Raw genomic sequence first — 26738 nt, forward strand, 5'->3', positions numbered from 1 at the left:
GAGTATGTAGAGGACATATACAGAGGCTGTGTTTTCACAGTAACTCGTAGATAGAGCATATAGAGAACACACACTGAGGCGGAGTCTTCAGACCAACTCATACATATACTTTGTCTGTGTCCTCATAGTAACTCTTACATAGAGCATATACTGGACAGACACACTGAGACTGAGTCTTCAGACCAATTCATACATAGAGCATATAGTGGAAACATACTGATGCTGTATAACAAACCAGTTCATGTACAGATACTGAGGACCAGTGGTCTCATATGCAGTATAATTTCTTCCACTCTCTGAAAAAGCATACTTATTTGCAATAATGCACAGATAACCACAATCAATGCCACATGCCTTGATAGAAACAAGTGTGTGTGTGGACTTAGTTAGGTTTTAACCGGTCATATACACGTGTGTACTTTAATCGGCCATCCAGGAAAGTATTCTTTTACCTTGGATATTTCTCTGTCTTTAGGACTGTGGCATTCCACCAGACTTAATACAGCCAGGATATCCATTATCAGCACTCTTTTGCACAATGCCTCCTTGCATTATTAGCACTATTTTGCACAATGCCTCCTTGCATTATCAGCACTCTTTTGCACAATGCATCCTTGCATGTATAAACTTACCTAAATGCTCACCACACAAACCTCCTAAATGTGACCTATTTGTTAGAAGGAAGCCTAATGTAAGCAGCTGGGAGGGACTGTAAGAACAGAGACCCAGGTGCCTATACTAGCTTTAATCTAAATTACTAATGCACTTACCTGAACAGCTGCAGGCCTGTGTTTCAGCGGCCAAATGGGGATTTGAACAACTCACAGCCTAAACTATTTAAACTATAGGCTTCCATCTGTACCCCAAATGCCGTTCGTCATCACCAGTGGGAGAAGGTTTAAACCAAACACCCGACAAGGTGGAATACATAGAGGCATACCCATGTAGTCACCTTATGGAAGTACTGTTTACTGGGTCTTCAGGGATAAAGGCTTGGACTTGGCTGGGCCTCATGTATGCAGTGGACCGCTGTTATCCCCTCAGGGAGAGAGATAGGTCAGACTCCTGATTGCTGAAGTAGGTACCCAGGCTGGCGACTAAGAGGCTGAAGCCTGGCCTGGCTTCATGTAGACAGTGGATCACATTCATCCCCTGAGGGAATACCAAGGCTGGCGACTCAGAGATATGCTGTTGCTGGGTCTTCAGGGATAAGAGGCTGAACCCTGGCATGCAGTGGACCATTTTCATCCCTGGAGGCGGAGGTTGGGTCCGACCCCCGGTCACTAAAGGGGGTACCCAGGCTTGCCACTTTTACAATAGTGCGTTGCTGGGGGGTTAGAGGCTGAACCCTGGCAGGCCTACAAAAATATTGCCTGGTGAGCATAAAAGAAAAATCTAGGCCTGCATAAGCAGACTCCATCCAAACTGCTGTGAAGGACAGGAAAAAAGACTGCCTGATGGGAAGGGGGAGGATCTATTTATACCAGTTTCAAAGTTCTATTTCCTGTCCTTTCTGCTGTGAGGGGAGGAGCTAACCGATGAGTAAATGCTGCCATAATTGATCAGGAAAATAAAATGAAAACAATCAAATAAAATAGTTTAAGATTCCAACGCATTTCGTCTGGAGTAAACTTCTTCACTATCTGATTGACAGCCGGGGGGGCGTGAAAAGGTTAATTAACAAAAGTGCCAATTTCAATAGACATCTGTTCTTTTTGTTAAATGAAAAGAGTACATACCTTTCACACATAAAGCACTTGAACAAGCTAAAGTATTTCAGTTGTTTAGAGTTGTTGCTTTTCTGCAGAGACTCAAAATATCTAACAGGGGAGAGCTGGCAAATTTTAGGCATGGCTGGAAGTACAAACAAAAGGTAATTTTCCTTCTGTGTAAATAAAAAAACAACAACACTGAGTTGTGAAATATACAGTTCTGTACACAGGTAAGCATTAGCATACACCCTGATGTAATGTCCACAAAATAAAACAATACATATTGATGGGCATCACATTAAGGCACTGCAAGCCTTTATTTAAAATACAAACATAGAATGTTTTGGCAATTAAGCCTTATTCATGTAGAATTCACAGATATATCAGTATGACTAGAAGATATAGACTCTGTTTCCATCAATGACAAACAGCATGAGTTATGAACGTTATCATCGCTGTCCTATCTCCTCCTGTGGTCAGGGTCAGTGCAAACACTTTTAGCTACACAGGAAAAGTTACATTGTGCCCCCCTCTATCTCCAATGGATTAATTTACAACATTTACACAAAGGCACCACATACAATTACACAGATTATTGCTTTGGAGCTTACAGATATGCAACCATGCCACACAGTATTGTGAGATGTGGGTTTTCCTCATTTAAATTAGTATGGGTATGGAAAAAAATCTCAACCTCTTTGGTATTAAAACTTATCGTAATGTAGGTGTGTATCACAGAGCTCCACAGCAAGAAAAACTCACAGTAATGTGCCTTGTGTAATAGTATATAACAGAACCACACAACATTGCCTGGGGAAGAGGCTGTGTGTGTGTTTTGCTTTGCGCAAGCATATTTAATGGCACACTTTTGCTGCGTATGCTGATGACTTGTCTCTGGTGTATCCATGAGAGGGATATCAGAGGACAACAGTGGGACAAGGCCAAGAAAGGATATTGTGCATGCATCTGGAAGCTGGTTGTGAAATTGTATGTAGGGTGGGCTATTTGTGCATTTGTGGCTAGGGGCAGAAGAAGTTGTATGTAAGGAATGTATTGTGTGTATTTGGGAAACATAATGTGGGGCGCACAGGGACGTTTTTTGTGCGGGTCGGGGGGGGGGGGGGGATATGTCTTTAATTTACCTACATGAAGATATGGGGGAGCAGGTTTGTGATTTTTATTAATAAAATAGTAAATACATTTTATTTCCCACTCCCTCTTGCATACATTTGCCAGAGAGGGGGGATTGCTGATACATTGTGGTCCAAGGTCATTTTCAGTGCTAAAGGTCTGCACCTCCACTGATTACCAGGATCTTTCCTCTTGTAAGCTCTAGTACTGATAGTATCAGAGCATTCCCATGGTAACCTATGGACACTCTGAATGCCAGAGCTGAGAGAGCTATTCAGGGTCTGCATAAGGCTCACCGTGGGAGCTGGAGCTCTGTGTCACCATGCGCTTGTGGGGGAGATCAGAGATCTCCCTCACCGTTTCAGTGTGTCCAGTGCTGAGGAGAGCTCAGAAAGTTTCAGGTCTGCACCTTAGCCCCATGCAGACCCTGAATAGCTATCTTAATGTAGTCCCTGCCCCTGTAGTCTGACAAATGTAAATTTTGACGTTGTGACGGACCTGGTATCATTCCCTGAGGTTGCCCGAACCTATTTTTAGTTTTCCCGAACAGATCTTGTGTGGGCCCCCTCTTTATTGTTTCAGAACACCGACCACCCCTGGCTGTTAACCGCCATTTAAGGATTAACTTGAGTGCTTTTCCTGTGCGGCCATTTTGTCCCCCGAACACAGGCAGCAGTACTTGGTCGTCGAGCATGTAGAACTCATTGCGGCTACACACTCTCACGAACACCCGGCAGAGAGAGTACTGCTGTCCGTACACTTTCCCGACCAGCTGCACAAACCACGTTCGGGAGATAGGAACTACCTACTGGGGGGAGCATTCGCTACCTAAGAGCCAGGGGGAGCGTTCGTCTGTGTTCATACAGGAATCCCGAAAGGCGATTCTGTTTCACCGAACAGATCTGAGCGCTTTTTTGATATGTTGGGAGCTCAGACATGGGCTATTCGGGGATATAAGACTTATGGGGTTCCTGTAATATTTTCTAAAGTTTTTGGGGCAATTTCTAATATTTTGTTTTACTTCCTGTGCCTGAGAGATAATGGAGTTGGCCTTCCAATTACTCAATTATCTCCCAGACTGAGAGACGCTGGGGAGGAGTTTGTACTGTATTCCATGCTGGGGGTCTGTGCATAAAAAGCCATGTGTGGCACAATAAACCTCAGTTGACTCCCAGAACTGTGTGTTGTCCAGTTACTGGGGGAATGGGCTATAATCACTGAACAGCTTTTTCCAGCGGAGATGTTCGATCTCAGGATTGCAGCTCCGCTACAGTCATCTCTTAAAAACAGCAGTATTAAAATCCTAGAAATATTGTACAACTGTACAATCAGGACTAATCAGGGATTCTATTTTGATAGGTTTTTTTTTTGTATTTTTTTTTTATTTACTTGCACTAACTTTGCTGAAAAACCATGATTATTTTTTTCTTCTTAATTAATATGTAGTATTATGCTATGCATATACTGTATACAGGGTATCAGAAGAAAGCCCCATCTGTGTTTTTTTAAATAAATAAAATAAACAATTAAATATATAATATGTATTGGTGCACATAATTGGAAAGCAGGGACATACAGTGGAACTAGCACACGGCAAAAGTACTTAAGAGCCCAATGTCGTGAAAGCACATTCTCTAAAATTAATCTCAGTCACTAAGGGCTTAAATGAAGAGCCGACCAGCAACATGCGTTCAAAGAAACCACAGTAAAGAAAGAAATACAGCAATCATACAATTCCAATTTAAATATAAAAATATTTTTATTTTAACTCCACATGGAAGAATATTGTAAAACCAAAGTCAGCATGATGTAAAATAAACCTCTTAATGGGACCCATAATTTTGATTCAACATGGAAGGTAGAGCCAATTTAGGAAAATAAGTCATGTATAATCTCCAGGACAGAGGGACAGTCCATAAACATTGCGTTTATCACTTAAGACTAGCTCCTCTTACGATACAGGTACGCATTGCTCACCTGGTTCATAACTACCAAACCAGTAAGAATGGGACACAAGGCACAAACGTACCAGGACAAGCCAGTGACAGTGGTAGTGAACCAGATTGAAAACATTCCCAGAAAAAGGCTGGAACAACCAAGCAGGTAGCCCAGAAGTCCAGCAGTGGCATGATACAGTTTGCGAGTGGCTAAAGTCCAACGTTGCACCAGCTTAGGGTAAAGCAAAGACACTCCACCGAAGCTCTGAAGCACGGACCACAGCAACGTCAGAGCCCCAAAAAGTCCGTGCCAAGTGGAAAAGTGAGGCTTTGCGAGCAGAACTTTGTTGGCATAAATGATCCCCAGACCCAGCAGTGCACACAACACAGCTAACAGTTGTAGAGTCCAATGGGCTCTTCCTTTAGCTTTCCGAGAAAAGGATCGTAATAGAGAGGAGTCGGGAGAAAAAACCAGGATAGCCTCCGTCATGAGGAAGGAAAACTGTGAAGACAAATATTTTACTAAATTATGACTCAAACACTTGCAAAACCTACCGATTATGGGTCATGTTTTTAAATGATGCTATGATCTATTAGTCACTGAGACTCACCCTCATAAAGGTTTTCCAATATATCTAAAAGTACTGTGGCTTGTATACCCATAACTAGAGTTGATGCCCAGCGTGACATTGTTCCATCTCACTACTAGACGTTCTGTTAAATGCATGAATGGAAGTATCATGGCAATTTGGAGCATTCCGTGTGCTGAGCACCAATGTGTATTTTGTGTGTACAAAAGTTGTTAAGATTACTGATGTTGAGAACGGTGCACGAGGACCTGTTTTTGCAGTTGATCATGCCACCAACGGAGATCTGCTGCATTAGATCTGTGTAGAATGCACGGCTTTGTGTACAGTGCAGCCACAAATGATCTATTAATGAGCCACGCAGGGACACCTATCTCATGCTCCTCCTTCCCAAAACCTGCCTGTTGACTAAGTTATCTATATAACTCATTGCATGAAATTACATTTATTAACTGACAGATGTCATCTGACCAGCCAGTAATTTACGGACTACAAGTCCTATCAGTCCCAATCAGAAGGGATTGTAACTAAACAGTGGATGGCAAGGGAATGGTAATCCTGCATACATCAATATTTAAAGCATACAAAACAGCTTCAATCTTTTGCACTGTACTCACTGCGAGGGTCATGAGAAATGGATGCCATGAAAAAAGAGCTAGGAAATAAGAAAAAACAACAACAAGCAATTAATATTAATATTTACAGAAACTATAAAATAAATGCAAATTTGTATTTATATTACAGCTAAAAGGGTTTATGTACATTAACACGGATTGAACTCTCAGCAACTGTTTAGACTTTATGTTTTTTTATGTGTTTTAAACACCCCCAACCTTTGGTTATAGAATGAAGAGAGAGAGCAAAATGTACTGGTTTAATTCAAAGAAATACTTTTTTTTTTTGGTCCTTTAGTCTCGAAATATTGTGAATTTAAACTAAAATGGAATTGTCACTCAGTTTTCTGGGCAACATCTGATCTTAGAGAATTGTGCTCATAGAAGAAAATCCTGTTTTTCAACAGATTGCAAAATATCTGGGCCCATTCCAAAGTTCCCATTTCACTTCAGCAATATCAATTTCATTCAAATTCAGATCATCATTAATTGGCACAGGATTGGTGTACAAATAAGACGACTGACGTGAGATTTGTGACAGGTAAGTTAAAACTGGTTATTAAATATAATCATATAAACTTCTTCCCTCGTAACTTGTATATTCCTCTGCAATTAACCCCGATGCCCTCTGTTTAATCGTTATACTCACTTGATCCAGGCTGGGACACGCAAATCATGTACACAGTAAATGTAAAAGTGGCCAAGTGTGCAGCAGCTCCAGAGACTGTGCGCAAAGCATGATAGATATGTGTATCTTTGTCTGAGCTCTGAGTCATGATAATCTGAGGAAGAAAGGAACACATAATAAATGATGGCACTGAAATAGCTCAATATATAAGTATGATGAAATATGTAACTTTGGGTGTCCTCAACACAGGGGGAAACATGACTAACCTGAATTTATTTTTTGTTTTAAAACCTTTTCTACATTTAAAAGACACAAACAAACATAGAGGCGTAATTTGTTTTGTACCCTTGACTTCCATATCCTTATAATATTTTAGACTTTGTTCACCAACAAATTGTGATCTCTACATGTTAGTTTATCTGGGCTTAAATGCATTATGTAGCTTTTTGGACCTTCAAACCGCATGTATTCTCAATCCCAGTCTGTCATGAATGTGGGAATAGGTATTTTCACAGTATGTATGACAAGGTTTGGTTTATTACACTGTTAATGGGATAAATTAAAATGTAATATCTAAACAGAAATTATCTTTCAAAACTACTTATCCCCAACTGCGCTACTTTGGTCAAAATACTTCAGAAGCTTACAATTTAGCAATAAATGTTGTAAGATATTCTTGACTAAATAATCAGTAGTGCTAAAGAGTTCTGGGAAGAAAAAAAACGAATGGGGTACAGCAGTGAATTATTATTCTAAAATTATTTTCGGATGAATCAGAATTATCTGTTTTGGTTTACAGTTTTTCTCAAAAGTCCACTGTTTGGTATGTAGAAAACAGGACATATTCAGCAAGACTTCTGTACGTCAAGGGCCAATAAAACATACATGGACTGCATGTAGCTTCAAAGGATTTAAAAAAAAAATATTTTGTTATAGTACAGAACACATACCACAAAAAAACAAACAGGAAACTAGGACCCTTGTTATAGAACTTCCTGTGTTTACAAGAACGCTCCAAGCACCATAACCATTACAACCGCTGTAGTGGTTATGGTGCAGGGAGTGGCCTGGCACCCTCCCAGTGTAAACAGTGCAGAGTGTGAGGACATTCAGCATCATTTAGGTGACCTAGAGTCCGGTAAACCCTGGGAAGTGCCTCTAGAGGATGTCTTGGTACAGAAATGTAACAATGTTTTTTACATTGCAGAACTAATGGGACAGGGACATTGTACCCAGACCACTTCAATGAGATGAAGTGGTCTGGGTGCTTATAGTGTCCCTTTAAGTACTATAACTTCCTGAAGTGTTATTGTGCAAGGTCTGTGCAGCGTTTCATCTTGACATGCTGCCATATCTGAGATATATCACTTTGTTTGCAGTGATACAACTCAATCTCTGCCTCCTGTCAAGTAGCCAGACCATTTTATAAAAAAAGTTTTAAATTTGGTGTCTGTACACTGCACGCCCATATTGGTCTGATCCCTCTCTTCTCTTGGAAGAAAAGCAAAATCACAGCATGTACATGTCTGGACAGCAGCTCTGCGTAGACCCTAACATAGCATGTGTGTAACCTGTGATATGGTTTAGTTTACAGAGCAGTGTCACTTGTCCTATGTGATACGTGGAACTGCACTTGGAGTCAAACTACTCATCCCATAAACTTCTGCATAGCAGATGTTTATGGGATGATAGCTTCCTCCTGGTGAGGGAATGGTCTGCCTGCCTTTGCAATGCAATTCACATAGGGGACATTTCACAGGCCCCATCCCCCAGATAAGAGTTAAACTGGTGTTAGACAGTTTGACACATACCTGGATCCCACTGGGTGCCTGCATACTGAACCCCTCTTCAGATATCACTAAATGGAATTGTCCTACATTTGCATTAGTGGTTGGAATTTTGACGGTTTAGATCAGTGGTAGTCAACCTGTTTCTACCTACTGCCCGCTAATGCATCTTTCTTGATGGAAAAATGTCCTTACCGCCCACCAGTTTTCGCACAAGTGCAGAATATTTTTTAGAAAGGAGGGTGTTTAAAAAAAAAAAAAAAAGTACGTATATTTATCTTTTAATTTCTACTTTATGCATGTTTATAATGTTTTTAGCTTTAGAAAGTTTCATGAGAAAACAAAGTAAATTGAAATTACCTTTACTAGTGATTAATGAGATCCTTGAGGCTGATGCTGCAAGATTAAATATTTGATATCTGGTTCGAGTATCGTAAGGAACAAACACAGGTCTCCTCTTTTGGTGATATTTATTCAGACGATTTCTCTGTTTGCTCATAATATGATTTCTCATCTGTGCATCAGCTCCCCTCCTCTCCCTCCTCACTTCCCCCCCCCCCTTTTTTCTATTTTTTAACCTTCCTTATAGCAATGCACAGTAGGTAGGCTGAGCTAGGTAGCCCACTTACTATTATTAGCCAACAACAATTCTCTCCTTTTCCTTATTTTTCCTTTTTTACAACTACTCTGCTCCTTCTTTCTCCTATTCTACAAATACTCTGCTCCTTCTTTCTCCTTTTTACAAGTACTCTGCTCTTTCTTTCTCCTATTCCTCAAATACTCTGCTCATAGACAAACACATACACTCACACATACACTTACAGACACACACACTGACAGACAAACACACACACATACACTTACAGACACACACTCACACAGAAACACATACACTCACACACTCACAGACAAACACACACACATACACTTACAGACACACACTCACACAGAAACACATACACACAGACACTCTTTAGAGTTTAGACAATGTCACTATACTAAATATTCCATTAAAAAAGAAAAATAACAGCACAGCAAAACACAACTCACTGTAACTTGTAAGGCGATATTCTCATTATAATGAAACTCATCACACTATGGGTTCTGTTTGCAGAGCAATCTCTGGGGTAAACTTCTCAAAGCAGAGGAATCAGCAGCAGAATTCCACTGGTTTCCATGGTGATTGCTCCACTTTCGGAACTTTGCTGTAGAACTCTCAGAACTCTCTGTAGGCAGATTCTCAATATCCATGCAGTGTAACTAGGCACTATTATCAATATCACCATTAATCAGCACAAAGCATTGCATGGTAGCCTATCAGGTCTCATTGCTCTCCCCTCTGTCCCACTGTCACCCAGTACAGTACCATCACCACAGTGCATGATCCCCTAACCTGGGGCTTGGCTCTTTTCTGGCTGAGGGTCTCTGTGCAGTCACCCTGATAGCAGGCCCATGGTACCCTATTTTAATATATATACATGTATACACTTACACTCTGTGCGGCTGTCACGCAAAACCCCAAGGAAACGTCCAAAATCCGCCTCCTGACCAAATCCACTCGTTCATTGGACATACCTACTGTCAATCAACAGATGAGCCCCGCCCCTGCCAGCTATTTCCGGGTGTGAACAGTGCGTTCTTGATCTGTGTCTTCAAACAGGCCACACCATAACCAATAGAATGGAAGTATCTGAAATGGGCGTGGTTGAGCCAGATGGAGGCTTGGAACGCAACCATGTTTGTGAAGGGCTAATTAAGCTAGCAAGTAAGGGGAATGGAGAGGGGCATATACTGATGGGGCTCCTCTGCTTCTGTTTCATTATTTAGTGTGTAAGAAACGTGTCCATAAAGGGTTTCAGCATGAGTAAGTATGCCTGTTCTGGGTCTGGCATTGGTGGAGTTTTGTACTGTGTTATGTAGTGTATGAGCTTGGCAATAAAAAGAAAGCATAGGAGATTATTCACTAAACTGGGAATTGTAGAGAATTGATAAATAAAGCACAGCTTTTAGCGAGAATATCTAAAATTAGAACAATACAAGAAATAGGGAATTTTTTAGCTCTGCATTTTTTTTTGAAATCTAAAATATGCAGTTCCCTTGCCAGTTGTATGTAGCATGTTAAATAACCACTGTGTAGTAATTATGGTCCATTGCAAATATAAAAATTAGGGCTGCAAATTCAAGCACGTGTACCTGGACACATATCACTAATACATGCTGTCGCTCATTACATGAAAAGTGTTGACTTTGTTGCACATAGATTTGAAAAGTCACAGACAGGCGGCTGTAATGGATGAACGTTTGTGTGTCTGTATCCACAGAGAGTGAGCGCACGTAAACATAACAATTATGGGAAAATTGGGACGACTGAGGTGGTGTGATGATCTCATACATTAACGTATTTAATCTCTAAATGCAAAATTGTAGTGAATTGAATAGGAGTGTATCACAAAGATGGGTTCAGCATCCATCAACTCCTATGGGTCTTACAGATAAGACACACAACTCCTCACACAGCTACCTTGCTGTCATATGACTTGTGCAGTGTTCCACAATTTCTAGTATTTGAGAATGTTAGTTGTGTGAACCCGGTTCATCACTTAAAGAAAGGGCCTTGCAAATTCAATTTCATGGGAGCCTGTAAAAATATTTCTGCAGAAATGATGAGCGCTTATGTTACGTGATGGTTTAAAATAAGCTTTGGATAGTGAGCCAACTCTTCTAAATGTGTTAAAATAAATTAATGAAAGTAGAATTTAAAAAAATATATATATATTTTTTTTTAAAGGTTGTGCACCCATTTAAATGCATGTTAAATGATTTCTGATTACATTGTTCTTATTGTAAACTTTAATGTAAGATGTTCATGCAGTGACGTCTAGTCGCAGAATTGAATGCATATTCTTCAGTGAGTTCCACCCAACTCTTGGACCAAAGATAACCTACCAGGTAAGCAACCTCTTTTTATGGCCCACTTGCTGCTACGAGAATGACCTTCTATGATGGTGTAGTCTTGAAGTACTGTAGCTTGTAGGGTATTTTGTACAAAGACATCTTCCACGGTGACACGTCTACTTAAATGGTAGACTGGGTAGTTGCCAAATGATAATTGTATAGCGCTGTGCTTCTTTGGTGCTACCTTGTCCTATACAGCTCCTGGTGACGTCATCTGCCAGGAAATCAGGTACGCAGGCTCTTGTGCAAAAGCGGGTCTCTATTGGAGATCCTGCTAGACAATGGAACTTGCCTAGCTATTGTAGCACATGTGCAATACATTGTTAAAGGCATCTATTGATAGCATGCGCAAAGATGGAAGCATATGGAGGTGCAAGGTCCATCCATTGCATGATTTAGATTAAAATCAGATCCTACCTGAAATAAGTAGTCCCTGCTATGTTTATTATGTATATTTTCTGAGTGCTAATTCTGAAGCAGTTAACAAACTTTTTTTTTTCTTCAAAACAATCAATCTTCATGAAAGTGGCATTGCCACTTTAAATCTGTAACAGTATTGAGATCTGACTTATAATCTGTTCTATTATTTTATGATAATTCACTGATGTTTGTGTTTGTTTAAAATTTTCATTTCTGTTGTTAATTCACAATACTTCCCTTGTGAGTTAGTTAATACTTTATCTGGGCCACTGTGATTTGTTTGCATTAAACCTGCCCAGCATTATTTGAGCCAACTGTACATTCCTGATCAATAAACAGATCTGTTTCACAGAGCATTCCTCGATCTTCCTTTGGCGCAGTGCAATGTTTTAAGGGGAAGGTGGATTTTGTAGTGTGTGTTTGTGTATGTATACCAGACACAACATTAAAACTATTGACGGATGATGTGAATAACATTGATTATATCGTAACAATGACACCTGTCAAGGGGTGGAAAATTAAAAATGGGCAAGTGAATTGACAAGAGCCAAATAGTGATGGCTAGATGACTGGGCCAGAGCATCTCCAAAAAGGCAAGTTTTCTACCGGGATTCCGGGATGCACTGGTTACTATCAACCAAAAGTGGTGCAAGGAAGGACAAACCGTGAACTGGCGTCAGGGTCATGGATGCCCAAGGCTCATTGATGCATATAGGGAGCCCATCTGGTCCGATCACACAGAAAAGCTACTGTAGGTCAAATTGCTGGAAAACATAATGCCATGATAGAAAGGTATCAGAACACACAGCGCATCACTATTTGCTGTTTATGTGACAGACCAGTTAGAGTGCCCGTGATAACCCTAGTCTTCTGCCAAAAAAGCCCTGAATGGAGACATGAACATCAGAACTGGACCATGGATCAATGGAAGAATGTTGATTGGTCTGATGAATCATGCTTTATATTAGATCAGATCTTTTCGTTTTAGATAGCTGGGTGTGTTGTATCTTTATGGAAGAGATAGCAGCAGGATGCACTATGGGAAGAAGGCAGGCCACAGATGTTGTGTTATGCTCTGCGCAATGTTCTGCTGGGAAACAATGGGTCCTGGGATTCATGTAGATATTATTTTCATACGTACCACCTACCTAGAAATTGTTTCAGGTCACATACAACCCTTCATGGCAATGGTGTTCCCTGATTGCAGTGGTATCTTTAAGGAGGATAATACACCCTGCAAAACCTGTTCAGGAATGGTTTAAGGAACTTGACAAAGATTTAAAGGTGTTGCCTTGGCCTCAATCCGATTTTAGCATATGTGGGATGTGCTGGAACAACAAATCCGATCCATGGAGGTTCCAGCCTTATAACTTGCAGGACATAAAGGATCTTCTGTTCATGTCTTGGTACCAGATACCACAGACACATTTAAAGGTCTTGTTGAGTCCATGCCTCGACGCATGAGAGCTGTTTTGGCAGCGTGATGGGGACTTACACAATATTGGACATGTGGTTTTAATGTTGTGGCTGGTAAGTGTGTATGTATTTATATATACATTTTCTTTTAATTGGTAGCATGCTGAATTTATGTATATTTCCAGGTTCCAGAAGAGTACATTTCCCGGGAGCTCTTTGACACTGTCCAGGTTTATATAATTACGAAGCCTGAACTGCAAAACAAACTTATCACTGTGTAAGTATGCTTCACTTTTACCTATATTTTTGGTTTTACTACTGGTGCAGGTTGAATTGTAGTGTAATCATCTAGTGCAGGAGGTGTCTCTTGAGTTAATGGTCCCCATGGGAGTTGACATTCAAAAGAACCTCTACACACAAAACAGAGTTCATGGAAGATCTGTATGAGATTATGCCTGTGTTCCAATCAACATTCACAACTGATGGGCAATGGTAGTATGTAGCTGCAGTAGTTCCACCCATTGCCACATTTTGCCAAATATCTGCATTTACACAAGAAAGAAGTCCCAACACAGTCAAGAATAGCTTTACATGAAGATTCCATATTTAAGAAAATCTCAAAATGATTGTTGAACCTTAATTATCACATGTGGCATTGCAGAGGTTAAACTAATTTGCATGCTATTCCAAATGTATCTAATAGTGTGTAAATTAAAATGATGGACTACTAAGATTTAAAATAAATATCTCAACCAATAGCTAACTTCTTTTAATTATGCAAAATTCCACAATACCTGTTCAATGTATTAGCTGTCAATACCCCCACCTCCCGAAGTGCCAGTTACAACTAATGTACAAAATGGCATACATTTATATTGTGTAATTTCTTTTTTCCCCTGGCACTGTCCATTTAGCGTTAAACCATTTTTTAAATGCTAAATGAGAGTCCCCATCACCTCTTTGCTGCTTTGGCTAAAGAGAAAGCACTAGTCTGAGCCGCACGAGGTGGCTCTGTCACCTAACCCCCTTCAACCTGTCAAAGGACCCATTGCTGGTATTAATTGATATGACTAGAGCTAAATGTGTAACTTCTGTCTTGGCCATACCTCCAGTAAGGTCCAGGCTGTGGGTGGCCACGGATCCTTATTTACTTTTAAACTGCTTGAAAATGGTTTGACTCTGAGTGGATGGAGAGTGCCACAGGACTCCAGGTACTATATCCAATTCAGTGAGATGAAATGGTTTTGGGCATACGGTGTATCCTCGATCTAAAAAACATAAGCTTAGTATTAAAGATAGCTGCGACTTGTCTCGGGAGATCTTGGCATCATGATAAAGGATGTTTAATATGAGACATTTTGTTGATCTCCCTGGACCATCTATTGATGCTTTATTTGTTGATCTCGTTTTGCAGCACGGCAATGGACAAGAAACTGATTGGCTGCCCTGTCTGCATTGAAAACAAGAAGTACAGTAGGAACGCATTGCTCTTTAACCTGGGTTTTGTGTGCAGTGCTCAGGCAAAAACCTGCGCTTTGGAGCCAATTGTAAAGAAGCTGGCTGGATACCTCACCACATTGGAGGTATCTACTAATGCAGATTGGATTTCCATGTTTGAAAAAAATGTCTTGACAAAATATGATTCAATTCTGTTTGGAATTTGAATTTTATGACAAAACATAACCTGCAATAAACCACATTTGCTTCTTGGGAGAAAAAAAAAAGATATTTAACCATAATCATCTACCGGTATGTTCTGCTCAAGGACTTTCCTCAGGACACAATATAATTTGTGTATGAATTTATATAAATGTAGATTTTGAAATCTAGTAAAAAAAAATCCTAGTTTTGATACATGTTCCTTTCTTGTTGTGGGTGCTTTATAGCACATCCCTGTAATTGCATTTATATACTTAGCAAGATGCACTTGCCTTGAATTTATCATACATTTCATTCAGTTCCTACTCCCATCTCGCTGGAGGTATTCATCACATCTTGATTTGCAAAATGAACTCGCCCTCATCCCCATTAATCTTTTACGTCCCTTTTAATGTGAACTGATCTGCCCTTGCAGCTTCAACAAGAGGATGGAGAGAAAGATAAGTGTGCTCAATATAGCCCTTTGAATAAATCTGTAGCATTTCCAACAAAAGGCACAAGGAGGAGCTGTGCAGAAGGAACGCAGCTCTCATATCTCACAAATGTATTGCACTGTTTGAAAATAGTAACCAAGCGTTAGATTGTTTCTAAAAAATATTTTATGAGTCAGAACAGGTGAAAGATCTACCTCAAACTCCTAAGCATTGTTGTTTTAGCTCTAGCTACATAGGATTTGATCACACCGCAATTAATGCACAAAGAAAATGATTTTCAAAACAAACAAAAGTAAAACTACATTTTTAGTGGATACGTTTGCTACCTATGTATTCTCTATTCTGTTTCAAGTACCCGTGTGTTTTTTGTTTTTTTTTCTCGTTTTCTTTTTTAGTTGGAATCTGGTTTTATCTCCAATGAGGATAGCAAGCAGAGATTGGTGCCCATCATGAGTATCTTACTAGAAGGTCTTAATACCACAGGAGAATGTTCTCTTCCTATAGGTATCGCTAATCCACATATGTTTGACCATCACTGAATTTTCATATTCTCCTGGTTCTGAAAAATGTATTCTCCCTTGCAGATGAAAGTAACACCATGCACTTAAAGGTGATTGATTTACGTGTGGCCCCACCTACAGTCCAAGAATATGATGTGCCAGTCTTCCTTGAAGATAAGGATGATTTCTGCAATGCACAATGGGACTTGACAACCCAACAGGTAACTATGAAAACATTCTCTTAATATTGGCTGATTGTGCTCCCGGAGGGGCATTGTTCCTGACAATCTGAACTTGCCTTTTCTCTTCTAGATCCTCCCATACATTGATGGGTTTCGCCATGTTCAGAAGATCTCTGCCGAGGCTGATGTGGAGCTAAATCTAGTGCGGATTGCAATTCAGAACTTGATGTGAGTGATAGGGAACTTGAGAATGGAGAGTGTATGTTTGTAGGCAGCAGTTTCAGAAGGGTGGTATGGAAGTGCTGGGTCAATAATGTGGCACACAATAAATGTATTCTTTGAGGATGTATAGGTCAAGGTGTGCTTGGGTCTTGTAGGTAATAATTTGCAATCTATCTCATTCTTAACAGGTACTATGGTGTTGTAACATTGGTTTCCATATTTCAGGTAGGAAGCTAAGGATGCTTGTGATATGTTGGGTGCATATATAAGTCTGAATCACAATATCAGTCCAGCTATCGCTACTATCGTGATTTTATTACTAAAGTGTGAATTGTCATGTATTTAAAGTGAATTGTGGCCAGGATAGCTGAAACATTCTTCAAGAATCCTATATTTCCAGTTTGACTATTTTTATTTAAAATTCACTTTGAAATATTAACACTTTAGTGACCAACTCTGCCAGTTATTGATTTGTCTAGTTAAGTTTCATGTTATCGTTTCCTGGGTTGGAAATTGCAGTGTGTAATTGTTAGGTTTCAATATAGTGGAGTTACCTGTTTAAATGTTTGACCCATTACTTTGACTGGCCTAACTCTCAGTTGTTCCTTATGTGTTTGGAGAGCCCTACTAAGGAATCCCTATCTTGCCATTTAAGGTTTCTTATTTTTCTCTTATGTCACACTTCTTGGCACACTTGAGGGCTCCTCACACCAGAGAGTGTGCCGTTACCATTCCATTTAAAGTTGTAATCCAACCAAAATCCAGTGTTCGAGTAACCATTGCTGGCATGGTCCCCTTCCTAAAACATAAATAATAATAAATAAAGGCAAAACTGATCTGTCATCTCACACTGAGGTCACGTTTTCCCTGCCACCTGATCCTCCTTCGTCACTGCAGTGCTGCCACTGGTAGTCTGTCACCAGCATGCTATGCGTGCTGCTCACACACTCCATGTGCACAGAACTGACTAATGACACTGATGAAGGTGGTGTTACACCTACAGCAGCAACCTTAAATATCGCTATATGTACAGTGTTTGAAACTGAAATGCTTCACATACAGATTCCAACCACCAAAACCACTTCAAAGCATTGGGGTAACCCTTTAAGCATGTTTGCACTTCAGGTTAGTTTAGTTTTTTTTCACTTATGCATTTTTTGCTAACCTGAATTCTCCCATGTATGTTTGTTGTGTGTTCACTGCAGTATTCCAATGTGTACTGTACCACCCCTCGTGTCCAGGAGTTGATTCAAGACAAAACATTACAGGAGGAATGTATATCTTATATCACCAAGCCAGGTACAGTCTCTACACAATAAATTTGTGAGATAGCAGGCTAACTGCTTCCCTTTAAACCTCCATGATACAGTCTCTTCTGTTTAGGTCACAAACGTCCCAGTCTGCGTGATGTCTTCGAGTTGTATTGTGGTCTCAGCCCAGGCACTACAGTGAGAGACCTCATTGCACGACATGCCCAGCTGCTGCAGAGAGTGGACGAAAGGTTAGAAGCTGCTTATCATTCCTGGTGACTTAAAATGCCTCTGTTCTGCCAAACATGACTTGGTTTCACTTCATACTGAAGAAGAGTTCATCCAATCCTTCTGCTAACTACATCCCTATCAAACAGATAGATGAAAAACTATTTATCTCTGTCTTTTAATCGCCATAATATGCATCATTTTGGGGTGAGACAACTGTGCATGCAGCTGTACTGTTAATTCCACGCCGTCATATAAAAGATATAATTGACTGAACGTGCTTTGCCCACCTTCAAGGTGTCTGTGACCTGGAAGATACTTACTAAGAGTCGCACAATTCTGTTACATCATACGATAACCAAAACATAGCTCAATAGGACTTGGATAGCTTGTCATTCGTTGGAACCCTGCTCAATTCTCAAGTTAATTTTTAGCTTGTTATTATAGAGAGAACCTAAACCATTTGTATATCCGTATATCCCATCCTGATCCTGCAAAGATTCATCAATCGAATCAGAGGATTGTCTTATGAACACCATATTTATTTTCTTCACTGCAATGCAATGCAATATGGCTTAAAGATTAGCAATCTTTTTGCCCGGCTGATCTGCTTACACAACTTTTTGATCTGTTTTCTCAGTCAGCCACCCCAGAACGTTTTCGCTTTCTTGGATTGTAATTGGTCTGATCTACATATTCTATTTTCTGTGCCAACACAGGAAGCTTATTCAGTTTGGTCTGATGAAACGGCTGATTCGGCGGTTGCAGAAATATCCAGTTAAGGTATTTCGTGATGAAAGAAGCCCACCTGCCCGTCTGTACACTGGAAATCACAGTTATGATGAGATATGCTGTAAAACAGGTTAGAATTCACTTCTATATCGTTTATTTTTGTTGTAGAAAACTAAATTTGCAGTGCCAAATACATTCGTCCTATGCATTCAAGTGTTTTGAGTACTGTTTCAGTAATCTTTACTTACCACTGACAGGTATTCTGAGTAGTTGTTAAACTATGTAACAAAAAACTCCTTAATAAGATGTATTCCATCCATTTCAAACCTCTTTAATTTTTGAAAATGAGAACTTTTAGTATAAATCTTTTTTTCAAATCTCTACATCTGTTATAGTTACTATTTAATAGACAACACATATTATACAGATCAGTATTTCATTCCTTACACAGACATTTATCAAGAACTTGATAGACCAAGAATCTACCAAAATGCTTTGTCTGTATTGTGATGCAGTGGTTATGGTGCATGGTGCCCTTGCCTCCTCTCTTATATAGTCAAACAATTTTAGAATGATTTGACTTCTTACTCTGAGCGAAGTCCTGCAGTGCTAGCTCATTGGCTGAGAGTGGCAGATGATTGCTTTCAGCCAATGATTTATGCACTTCACAGCTGGGCCCAACTCAGAGAGAGCCCTTGCAGCGCTCTCTGTAGTAGTGGAGGAAGGGAGCAGCACCCAGCGGACCCCAGGTAAGAGATGTTGGTGGGTTGTGTATGTCAAGTGGATAATCTGTGTTGGTTTGGTCATTTACTTCCATGGTAAACATTAAAGGGACACTATAGTCACCCAGACCATTTCAGCTCAATGAAGTGGTCTGGGTGCCAGGTCCCTCAGGTTTTACCCTTTAGATGCAAACATAGCAGTTTCAAAGAAACTGCTATGTTTACACAGCAGGGTTAATCCAGCTTCTAGTGGCTGTCTTCCTGACAGCCGCTAGAGGCGCATCTGCGACGCTGGATGCGAATTTCGCATCCATCGCGCAGAGCGTCCATAGGAAAGCATTGAGAAATGCTTTCCTATGGACTCTTTGAATGCGCGTGCGGCACTTGCCGCACATGCGCATTCCGCTCCACTAGGGAGCTGATGTCGGACGGGGAGGAGGAGAGGTCAGCTGCTGAAGGGGTTTTAACCCCTTCAGCGCCACGGGAGGGGGACCTTGAGGGTGGGGGCACGCTCAGGGCACTATAGTGTCAGGAAAACTGCTTTGTTTTCCTGACACTATAGTGATCCTTTAAAGGAATTCTATGGTATGTTGCCGAACTACAACTCCCATGATTCTATGAATGATATAGGCTGAGAATCATGGGAGTTGTAGTTCGGCAACATCTGGAGTTCGGCACCCCCCCCCCCCTGTACATAAAGCATTTAGAAAAAAAGAAGAGATTTTTTTATTATTTGCCTATGTCCCTCAGTCCTGAGTTGGTGCTCCGCGTCCTCTGATGTCATTCGATGGTGGGGAAATAGTGCGCAAGCACATTAGGTTCTCCCCATAGGAAAGCATTGAATCAGTGCTTTCCTATGGGGATTTCACTGACGCTGCATGTACTCACGCAAAGTGTGAGGATGTCCAGCGTCAGTGGGCGACCCGGAGTCTGGTTAACTCCTGGAAGCCCTTCTAGTAGCTGTCTTAGTACTAAGGAAGACAGGGACATTGCACCTAGACCACTTCAATGAAATGGAGTTGTTTGGGTGTCTATAGTGTCAGGTTAATGTAACGGGTGTTTTTTTTTTTTGTATATCTTAACTTTGCCTTATTTTAAAATGTTATGGTTTCATTTCAGTACAGTAGAAATAAAACTGCTGTGTACCACTGCGCAATTACAATAAAAATTTTAATATGTTTTTAAATACTGAATGCCTACATGCCAGTAGAATGTGATTTAACATGACTGTATGCACCTAAAGTGCCTGTGCAAATGGCAACACATTAGAACTGTAACATTACTATGCTCATTTTAAACTGCTTTGTGTACATTTCATAAAAGGTTTGAATAGAATTTCAAAAATGACATTATCCTCTAAGCCATATGGAACTTTTCAGAAAATAAATAAAACCATTCCAAAAGCTTGCATTGTTAAAATTGGTCCACAGTATATGGAAAATAAATTCTCCTGTGCAAAATAATTTTTTGAAAGGATTATAAAAAGTTGAATTAAAAAAAAAAAGTGTGATGCTGAATGACATCGTCCCTAACATTCTGCTTAAGGAAGGGCTCTAAGGTAAATCCGTAATTTACATGGAAACAATCTCCTGGGTGGTTTATATTTTTTGCATGGCCTAATGAGAGTTTAGAGGCTTTCGTTGTGCAGTCAGATTTCAGTACTGGGTTAAAAAAATAAAGCATGTTTGAAAAAAAAAAGTAAAACCGGTTTAATTATAATTGGATAGTGAAACCTGTTTAATTTGGATTATAATTGGATAATGCTAAGAGTTTAATGTTCGGGGATGAAAAACTCCCATTAAATTAAAAAACTAAAAAAACCAAGCCAAAAATCTCTGTATAATGTTATACAGTTAACCTATACCTCACTGAAACTGTACATGAAACTGGAAAGACAACACTTCTACAACTTATTCAAATATTACTTAGAGGGACACTCTAGGCACCCAGACCACTTCAGCTAATTGAAGCCACTCTAAGTCTGCCCTCTGTGACTGTCTACCAGACAGCCACTAGAGGGCTTCCAGAATAAAACTTTTGGTCCTTTATCTGACACTGGACATCCTTACTCTCTGCATGAGGACCATAGGAAAGCAGGGGCGAGGGAGGAACGTGGGGACATCGGTGCTGAATTCAGGCAAGTAGCTGAAAGGGGTTTAAACCCCTTCAGTGACATGGGAGGGGGGCACTCCAGGATTCTCTAGTGCCAGGGAAACCGGTTTATTTTCCTGGCACTGGAGAATCCCTTTAAAAGAACACTATAGGCACCTAGACCACTTCATCTCATTGAAGTGGTCTGGGTGCAGTGCCCCTGTTCCCCTTAGCCCTGCAATGTATTTCACTGCAGTGTTTAAACTGCCTCTAGTGGCTGTCACTGAATGAGGACGTCCAGCTTCAAGCAGATCCCCATAGGAAAGCATTAATTCAATTATTTCCTGTGGGGAAGACCTAACGTGAGCTCAGCTGATGTTGGAGGAGCACGACCTAAAAAAGAGGAACAGCGGCACTGGAATCAGGTAACTGAATAAAAGGGTTTTTAAACGTCATATTTGCGTCTAACATTAAAGTGTTCCTTTAACTTTTAGTGTTGGGTCAACCAGGGGTGTACCTGGAGCATTTGGCACCCGGGGTGGGTCCTATTTTTGGCACCTCCCCAACTTTAAGATGTAAAAAAAAAAAAACACATTCCCCCCTCCTCAATGTTTGCATGTTTTTGTATGGAGTATGTGTGAGTGAATGTAGGGGTGTGTTTGTATGTAGTGTTGGCGTTTGAATGCAGACATGCATTTTTATGTAGTGTGGTGTTTGAATGCAGTGGTGTGGTCATTTATAATGGTAGGGTTTGTATGTAGTGTTGACATTGAAATGCAGGGGTGTATTTGTGTGTAGTGTTGGTGAGATTCTGAGATGTATGCACACATTCACACACTGACACAAATGCAGATACATAGACACACAGTCATACACAGACATACATGCAGACACAGTGGTGACTCTAGGAACAATATATAGGGGGAGCACAAAAGATACCACAGTCAAAACTGGGGGGTGCTAAAACTTTTCACTAAGGGATGGGGTATTGTGCTGCGATTGGCTGCCTGATGCCAGCATGCAATGCACATTGGCATCAGTCAACAAATTTGCATATAATTCACATTAGCCACCCAGATTTCTTGTTCTGGGCTGGCTGACACCTCTTAACTTTGATCTTTGTTTAGCAGATCCCCTATTTACTATCCTTATGTGGGATTGCCATATTTAAGGACACAAAATAAGGGAGTTATCTACCAAACACAAACACCCCCTCCCCTTAGTACGCCACTGAGATCAACCTTTCAGTTTTAACATAACACGTTAATCAGGATAAAGTCCTGTCTCTGCACAGATGTGATCAGTGCTGTATTACGCCTTCATTATGAGAAATAATTGCACAAATGTCACCAACCATACTGTGTGGGGACAGAAATGTGATTTGCCCGTTGAAATATCAATCATTTAGAATGTAATTTAATATGTATAATATTACAGAGAACTTTATTATTATTTATAGTCTGCTGTCTTGTCCCTGTTGTAATCTGCCACATAAGGGTATGTCTAGGTCAGGTCAGATTCCTTAAGATTTTTTTTTTCCTAGACTACCCATTTATCTACATATAGATATATTACATCTCATAACAAAAAGCTATTAACTGTCTTACGGTTATTTATGGAACAGATTTTCCTTGATAATAAATTCTAGGTTTTCAGGAAAACGTATTTATCAAATTTTCTTATCATATTCCTTATAATTACAAAAAGCTCTTTACTGATGCTCTCTCTACTTCACAGCTCATTTTTTCATTAATCAATGCAGATTGTAGATAGAAATCTCTTTTTCTAGATACATTTGCTCTCTGTGGGGAAACAATAAAAAATGTGCTTTATAAACATAATAACTCCAACTGTAGCGACTCTGACTTTTCATTAAAATTGGCCAGATCACGTGTTTCTTCCCATTTTCCACTAACATTATTTGTTATCTGGCAGTGTTACTATGAGATTTATTGACTAGTGCTCCTCAATCCGGTCCTCATGGACCACCAACAGTCCAAGAATATATGTATTTCCCTGTTTTATTCCAATGGAGATACTGACAAAACCTGGACTGTTGGTGGTCCATGAGGACTGGGTTGGAGAACACTATGCTAAAATACAATAAAGTGAAAGCCAAATTGTATTCGTCTCCCTCCCCCCAAAAAAATATTTTTTTTCGTCCTAGTTAGAATATATTGGTGTTAAAGTGGCACTGTCTTAGCCACATTTGTATATTTTTATTAATTATTATTTTTATTTTTTTTAAATCCCTCTCCAGACTCCTCTTCATTTTATTGTCCCCCATTGTTATCCCCAAATGCTTGCAGGTCCCACATTTCACTTTTTTTTTTTTTTTACTGCTTCATTTCTTCTCTAGATCTATGTCCTAGGCGCTGCCATCTTATTGTTACCGCAGGGTCTTCATCTACGCGCACTAGTTCGCTCTGTGAAATTCCTGCACACGCCCACTGTAGACTTGGGCATTGGCTTTGTCTGAATTTCAGTTATTTGTCTGAAAGACAAATTAAAGAATAGATATTACATTGAATGAAACAAAGACAAAATTGCAAATCTCAAGATTTACCTGACCGAGCACTCTCAGAGCGCTCTGAGTCAACTCACACTGCGTGGGAAGGTTTTATGCCTTTCCCAGCCCTGAAAAGCTCAGTCTGCACGGAGCCTACGCAGAGTGAAGATGGAATATTATATTTATATATATATATATATATATATATATATATATATATATATATATATATATATATATATATATATATATATATATATACATACATACAATAGGGTCTTTTATTTTAATAGTTTGATACAACTTTATGGATTTTTATTTGGCATTCTTTGGGTCTGAAAAAAAGAGGATGGTAGAAAAAAGCAGCACCCCTTCCTGTCTCAACAGAGAAATTTGCCTTTTAGCTGATACCTGCAAGGTGATTTGTATGTGTTTTATAGCCCTATTTAGGGTTAATAAGTATATAGGGGTTTATAAAACACCACTTCATGTCTCACTAGAGATACCTTTCTCTGATACCAGCAAAGTTTATAGTGTGTGTGTGTGTAGAAGCCCTATAAAGGGTTAAATGTGAAAGGGTTTATAAAATACCCCTTCCTTTCTTATTGGAGATTCTTGGCTGATATCAGCAAATCTTATGGCTAGTGTAGGACTCTCCTTTTGGGGCTTGCCTTGACGTGGCACGTGAGCTTATATTCAAAAGGCCACTGGAATAAAACTAAAGAGCCTCCATTTTGTTTAAATGTACATAGAGATTTGGGCAAGAGCGCAGGTAAATGTCTCTTTGTTTTTACTATGAAATTGAGCTGTTAGATACTAAGCCTATGCTGCTGTAAGCGCAATGCTTTATTTTGTGTTTGTACTTAGGTTATTGCCCCCTGCCCCATCACTATTATTCGGGTGAGGGGGTCAGTAGAGTATTTGTTTGTCAGTGGTAACTAAGACTTTGGGGACCCTTAGTCACTTGGGGAGGGTGGGGGTATTTTTACAATTGGCCCCCAACCTGCGATAATAGGTGGGGCCGGGGACAACAGATCCCCCCCCTCCTCCTCATATGGGGACCCCACCCACTGCTAATGGGTGGGGGGTTGGAGTGGGAACAATAGGACGTCCCCTCACTTCTAATGGGTGGGAGGGAGCTGAGGGTGACCATTTTGCCTTTGCAGACTCTCCTCAATTGCCTGCCTCTTGAGTTTAGCCCTACTAAGCTAGCCACACAAACAAGTAACAGGACCCGTTGTCTGCTTGAAAGCAAGGGGATGTAACCAGGTTCATTTATAAAAGTGTTAATTCTGTTGAAATCTGCACTTTTTGTAAGATGAAAAATTAGGCATGCTGTTCAACCATAAAGCTTTTCAGTAGGCTAAAGTGATTTAGGGGTCAGGAGTGACTATTTAGTCTCATTTTATCTCTTCACCCATTATGAGTAAAGGCACGAACAGTGGGTGAGTAATAATTTGAGTTGTGTGTTTACATTCACAGGGATGAGCTATCAGGAGCTTGATGAAAGATTGGACAGCGATCCTAACATCATTGTGTGTTTGAAGTAGAATTTGGACAATTCTGGAGCCCAAATGTACCATTGATACATGAGGTCATAACTGAAGCCTTTATGTATGACTGCATATGGTGTGATCATGTAATACTGACACTAAAAGGATGGTGTACAACTGACTTGCCATGAGAATCTCTGATTCACTGAAAATTTTAACTGAAATGTACCTCACCTCTCAAGCGTCTGCATGTATCAGGAAAAATCATGCAGAATAAATCTTAGTTAAAATTGACAATTTGTGGAAGATTTGTCTCTGTTTGCGGTCTTTTTCTATGTGTGGCTGTAATATGTTTTTGTAATGGAAGACTGAACACAATTTCAGTTTTAATACATGTTAGAGATTTGGGATAGCGGAATTAGATCTAGCTTGAACAACATCTCATCAGTATAGTTATATCCTATTTTTTTTTTTTACTTTCCCTGCTACTTCTGCTCAGGAACTAGATTGCTAAAATATGACTATAGCTGTAGTTGTACATATACTTTTTCCATATTGGCACTTTTGAGCTAAACTTTGCAATTCTGGTTTTAAATCACTGCAATTCTGTTTAGTAAAAACGCCACAACAATATATCTTTGGATAATCTCAGCTCACATTGAATCAATGCATCTCTATGAGGAAAGTTCAGTGTCTCTATGCAGAGAGTGGAGACACTGAATGTCAGTGCTGCACACTGCAGAACTGCCCCAGGAATCACCTCTAGTAACCATATGAGGAGTGGCCAGTGGAGGGATCACCAGGCTGTAATGTAAACATTGCATTTTCTCTGAAAATAGTAGTTGCAAAGGTATTGACATCTGCCGATTTAATAACCATTGGAAGTCCAGGTATGAATATGGTACAAATCAAATGAACATTCTAGCAATTAAACTATAACATTGGGCATCCAAATGGAAATATAGATTGAATCAATGACCTAGAGAAGAAAATGCTGCATAAGGGGGAGTGAGATTGTGGAACAACATAAACAAATGGGGGAGGGGGGGGGGGGGGGCAGAGCGCTGGGTAAGTTAAGTATAGAGTGAAAACTGGTTTGGACGGGAGAGAGAAGTTCATTTTAGTCAATATCAGTAAGTCAAACCAGCAAAGTCGAGCTATAATGGCTGTGTTCTGTAATTTCAATTGCATATCTGGTTATCTAAAGCCACTGCTTTTTTTTTTTTTTTTTTTGGGTTAACCCCTTAAGGACAGACGACGGATATATTCCGTCATGATTCCCTTTTATTCCAGAAGTTGTCATTAAGGGGTTAACAGATGTGGCTCATTTTCTGTGCACTGCTGACTATTGTACAAGTGCTACTTGTACTTATAGACCTATAACTTTCATCAGGACAACATTTAGAAACTATTTAGCATGGGTGTTTTTTTGGCGATTGTAGATGCGTAACAGATTTTGGTGGTCAAAGTTAGAAAAAGTGTGTTTATTTATTTTTTAACTTTTTAAACATATTTTATAAAAATTATTA

At 39.9% G+C, this 26738-nt stretch overlaps 2 protein-coding genes across 4 annotated transcripts; one reads left to right on the plus strand and one right to left on the minus strand.

Moving 5' to 3' along the window:
* Nucleotides 1-4577: 4577 nt before the first annotated feature.
* LOC134568806 (transmembrane reductase CYB561D2) lies at nucleotides 4578-9944 on the minus strand. Its single transcript, XM_063427475.1, has 4 exons — nucleotides 9889-9944; nucleotides 6631-6763; nucleotides 5985-6022; nucleotides 4578-5282 (listed from the first exon to the last, which is right to left on the minus strand). Exons 2-4 carry the CDS (start codon nucleotides 6755-6757, stop codon nucleotides 4785-4787), a joined length of 663 nt encoding a protein of 220 aa, XP_063283545.1. The 5' UTR covers nucleotides 6758-6763; nucleotides 9889-9944; the 3' UTR covers nucleotides 4578-4784.
* Nucleotides 9945-10111: 167 nt separating this feature from the next.
* On the plus strand, nucleotides 10112-25506 carry NPRL2 (NPR2 like, GATOR1 complex subunit). 3 transcript variants are annotated; one of them, XM_063427476.1, is made up of 12 exons: nucleotides 10112-10260; nucleotides 11257-11345; nucleotides 13373-13464; nucleotides 14602-14770; nucleotides 15676-15784; nucleotides 15865-16001; nucleotides 16093-16190; nucleotides 16373-16409; nucleotides 17390-17483; nucleotides 17568-17685; nucleotides 18382-18524; nucleotides 25199-25506. In XM_063427476.1, exons 1-12 carry the CDS (start codon nucleotides 10257-10259, stop codon nucleotides 25264-25266), a joined length of 1158 nt encoding a protein of 385 aa, XP_063283546.1. In that variant the 5' UTR covers nucleotides 10112-10256; the 3' UTR covers nucleotides 25267-25506. The 3 variants fall into 3 exon arrangements, with proteins under 3 accessions (XP_063283546.1, XP_063283547.1, XP_063283548.1); XM_063427477.1 differs by having other exon boundaries at nucleotides 11269-11345; XM_063427478.1 differs by having other exon boundaries at nucleotides 10123-10161; nucleotides 11269-11345.
* Nucleotides 25507-26738: the final 1232 nt, after the last annotated feature.

Source organism: Pelobates fuscus, chromosome 7, assembly GCF_036172605.1.
Source record: "Pelobates fuscus isolate aPelFus1 chromosome 7, aPelFus1.pri, whole genome shotgun sequence".
In the NCBI taxonomy this organism is placed as follows: domain Eukaryota; kingdom Metazoa; phylum Chordata; class Amphibia; order Anura; family Pelobatidae; genus Pelobates; species Pelobates fuscus.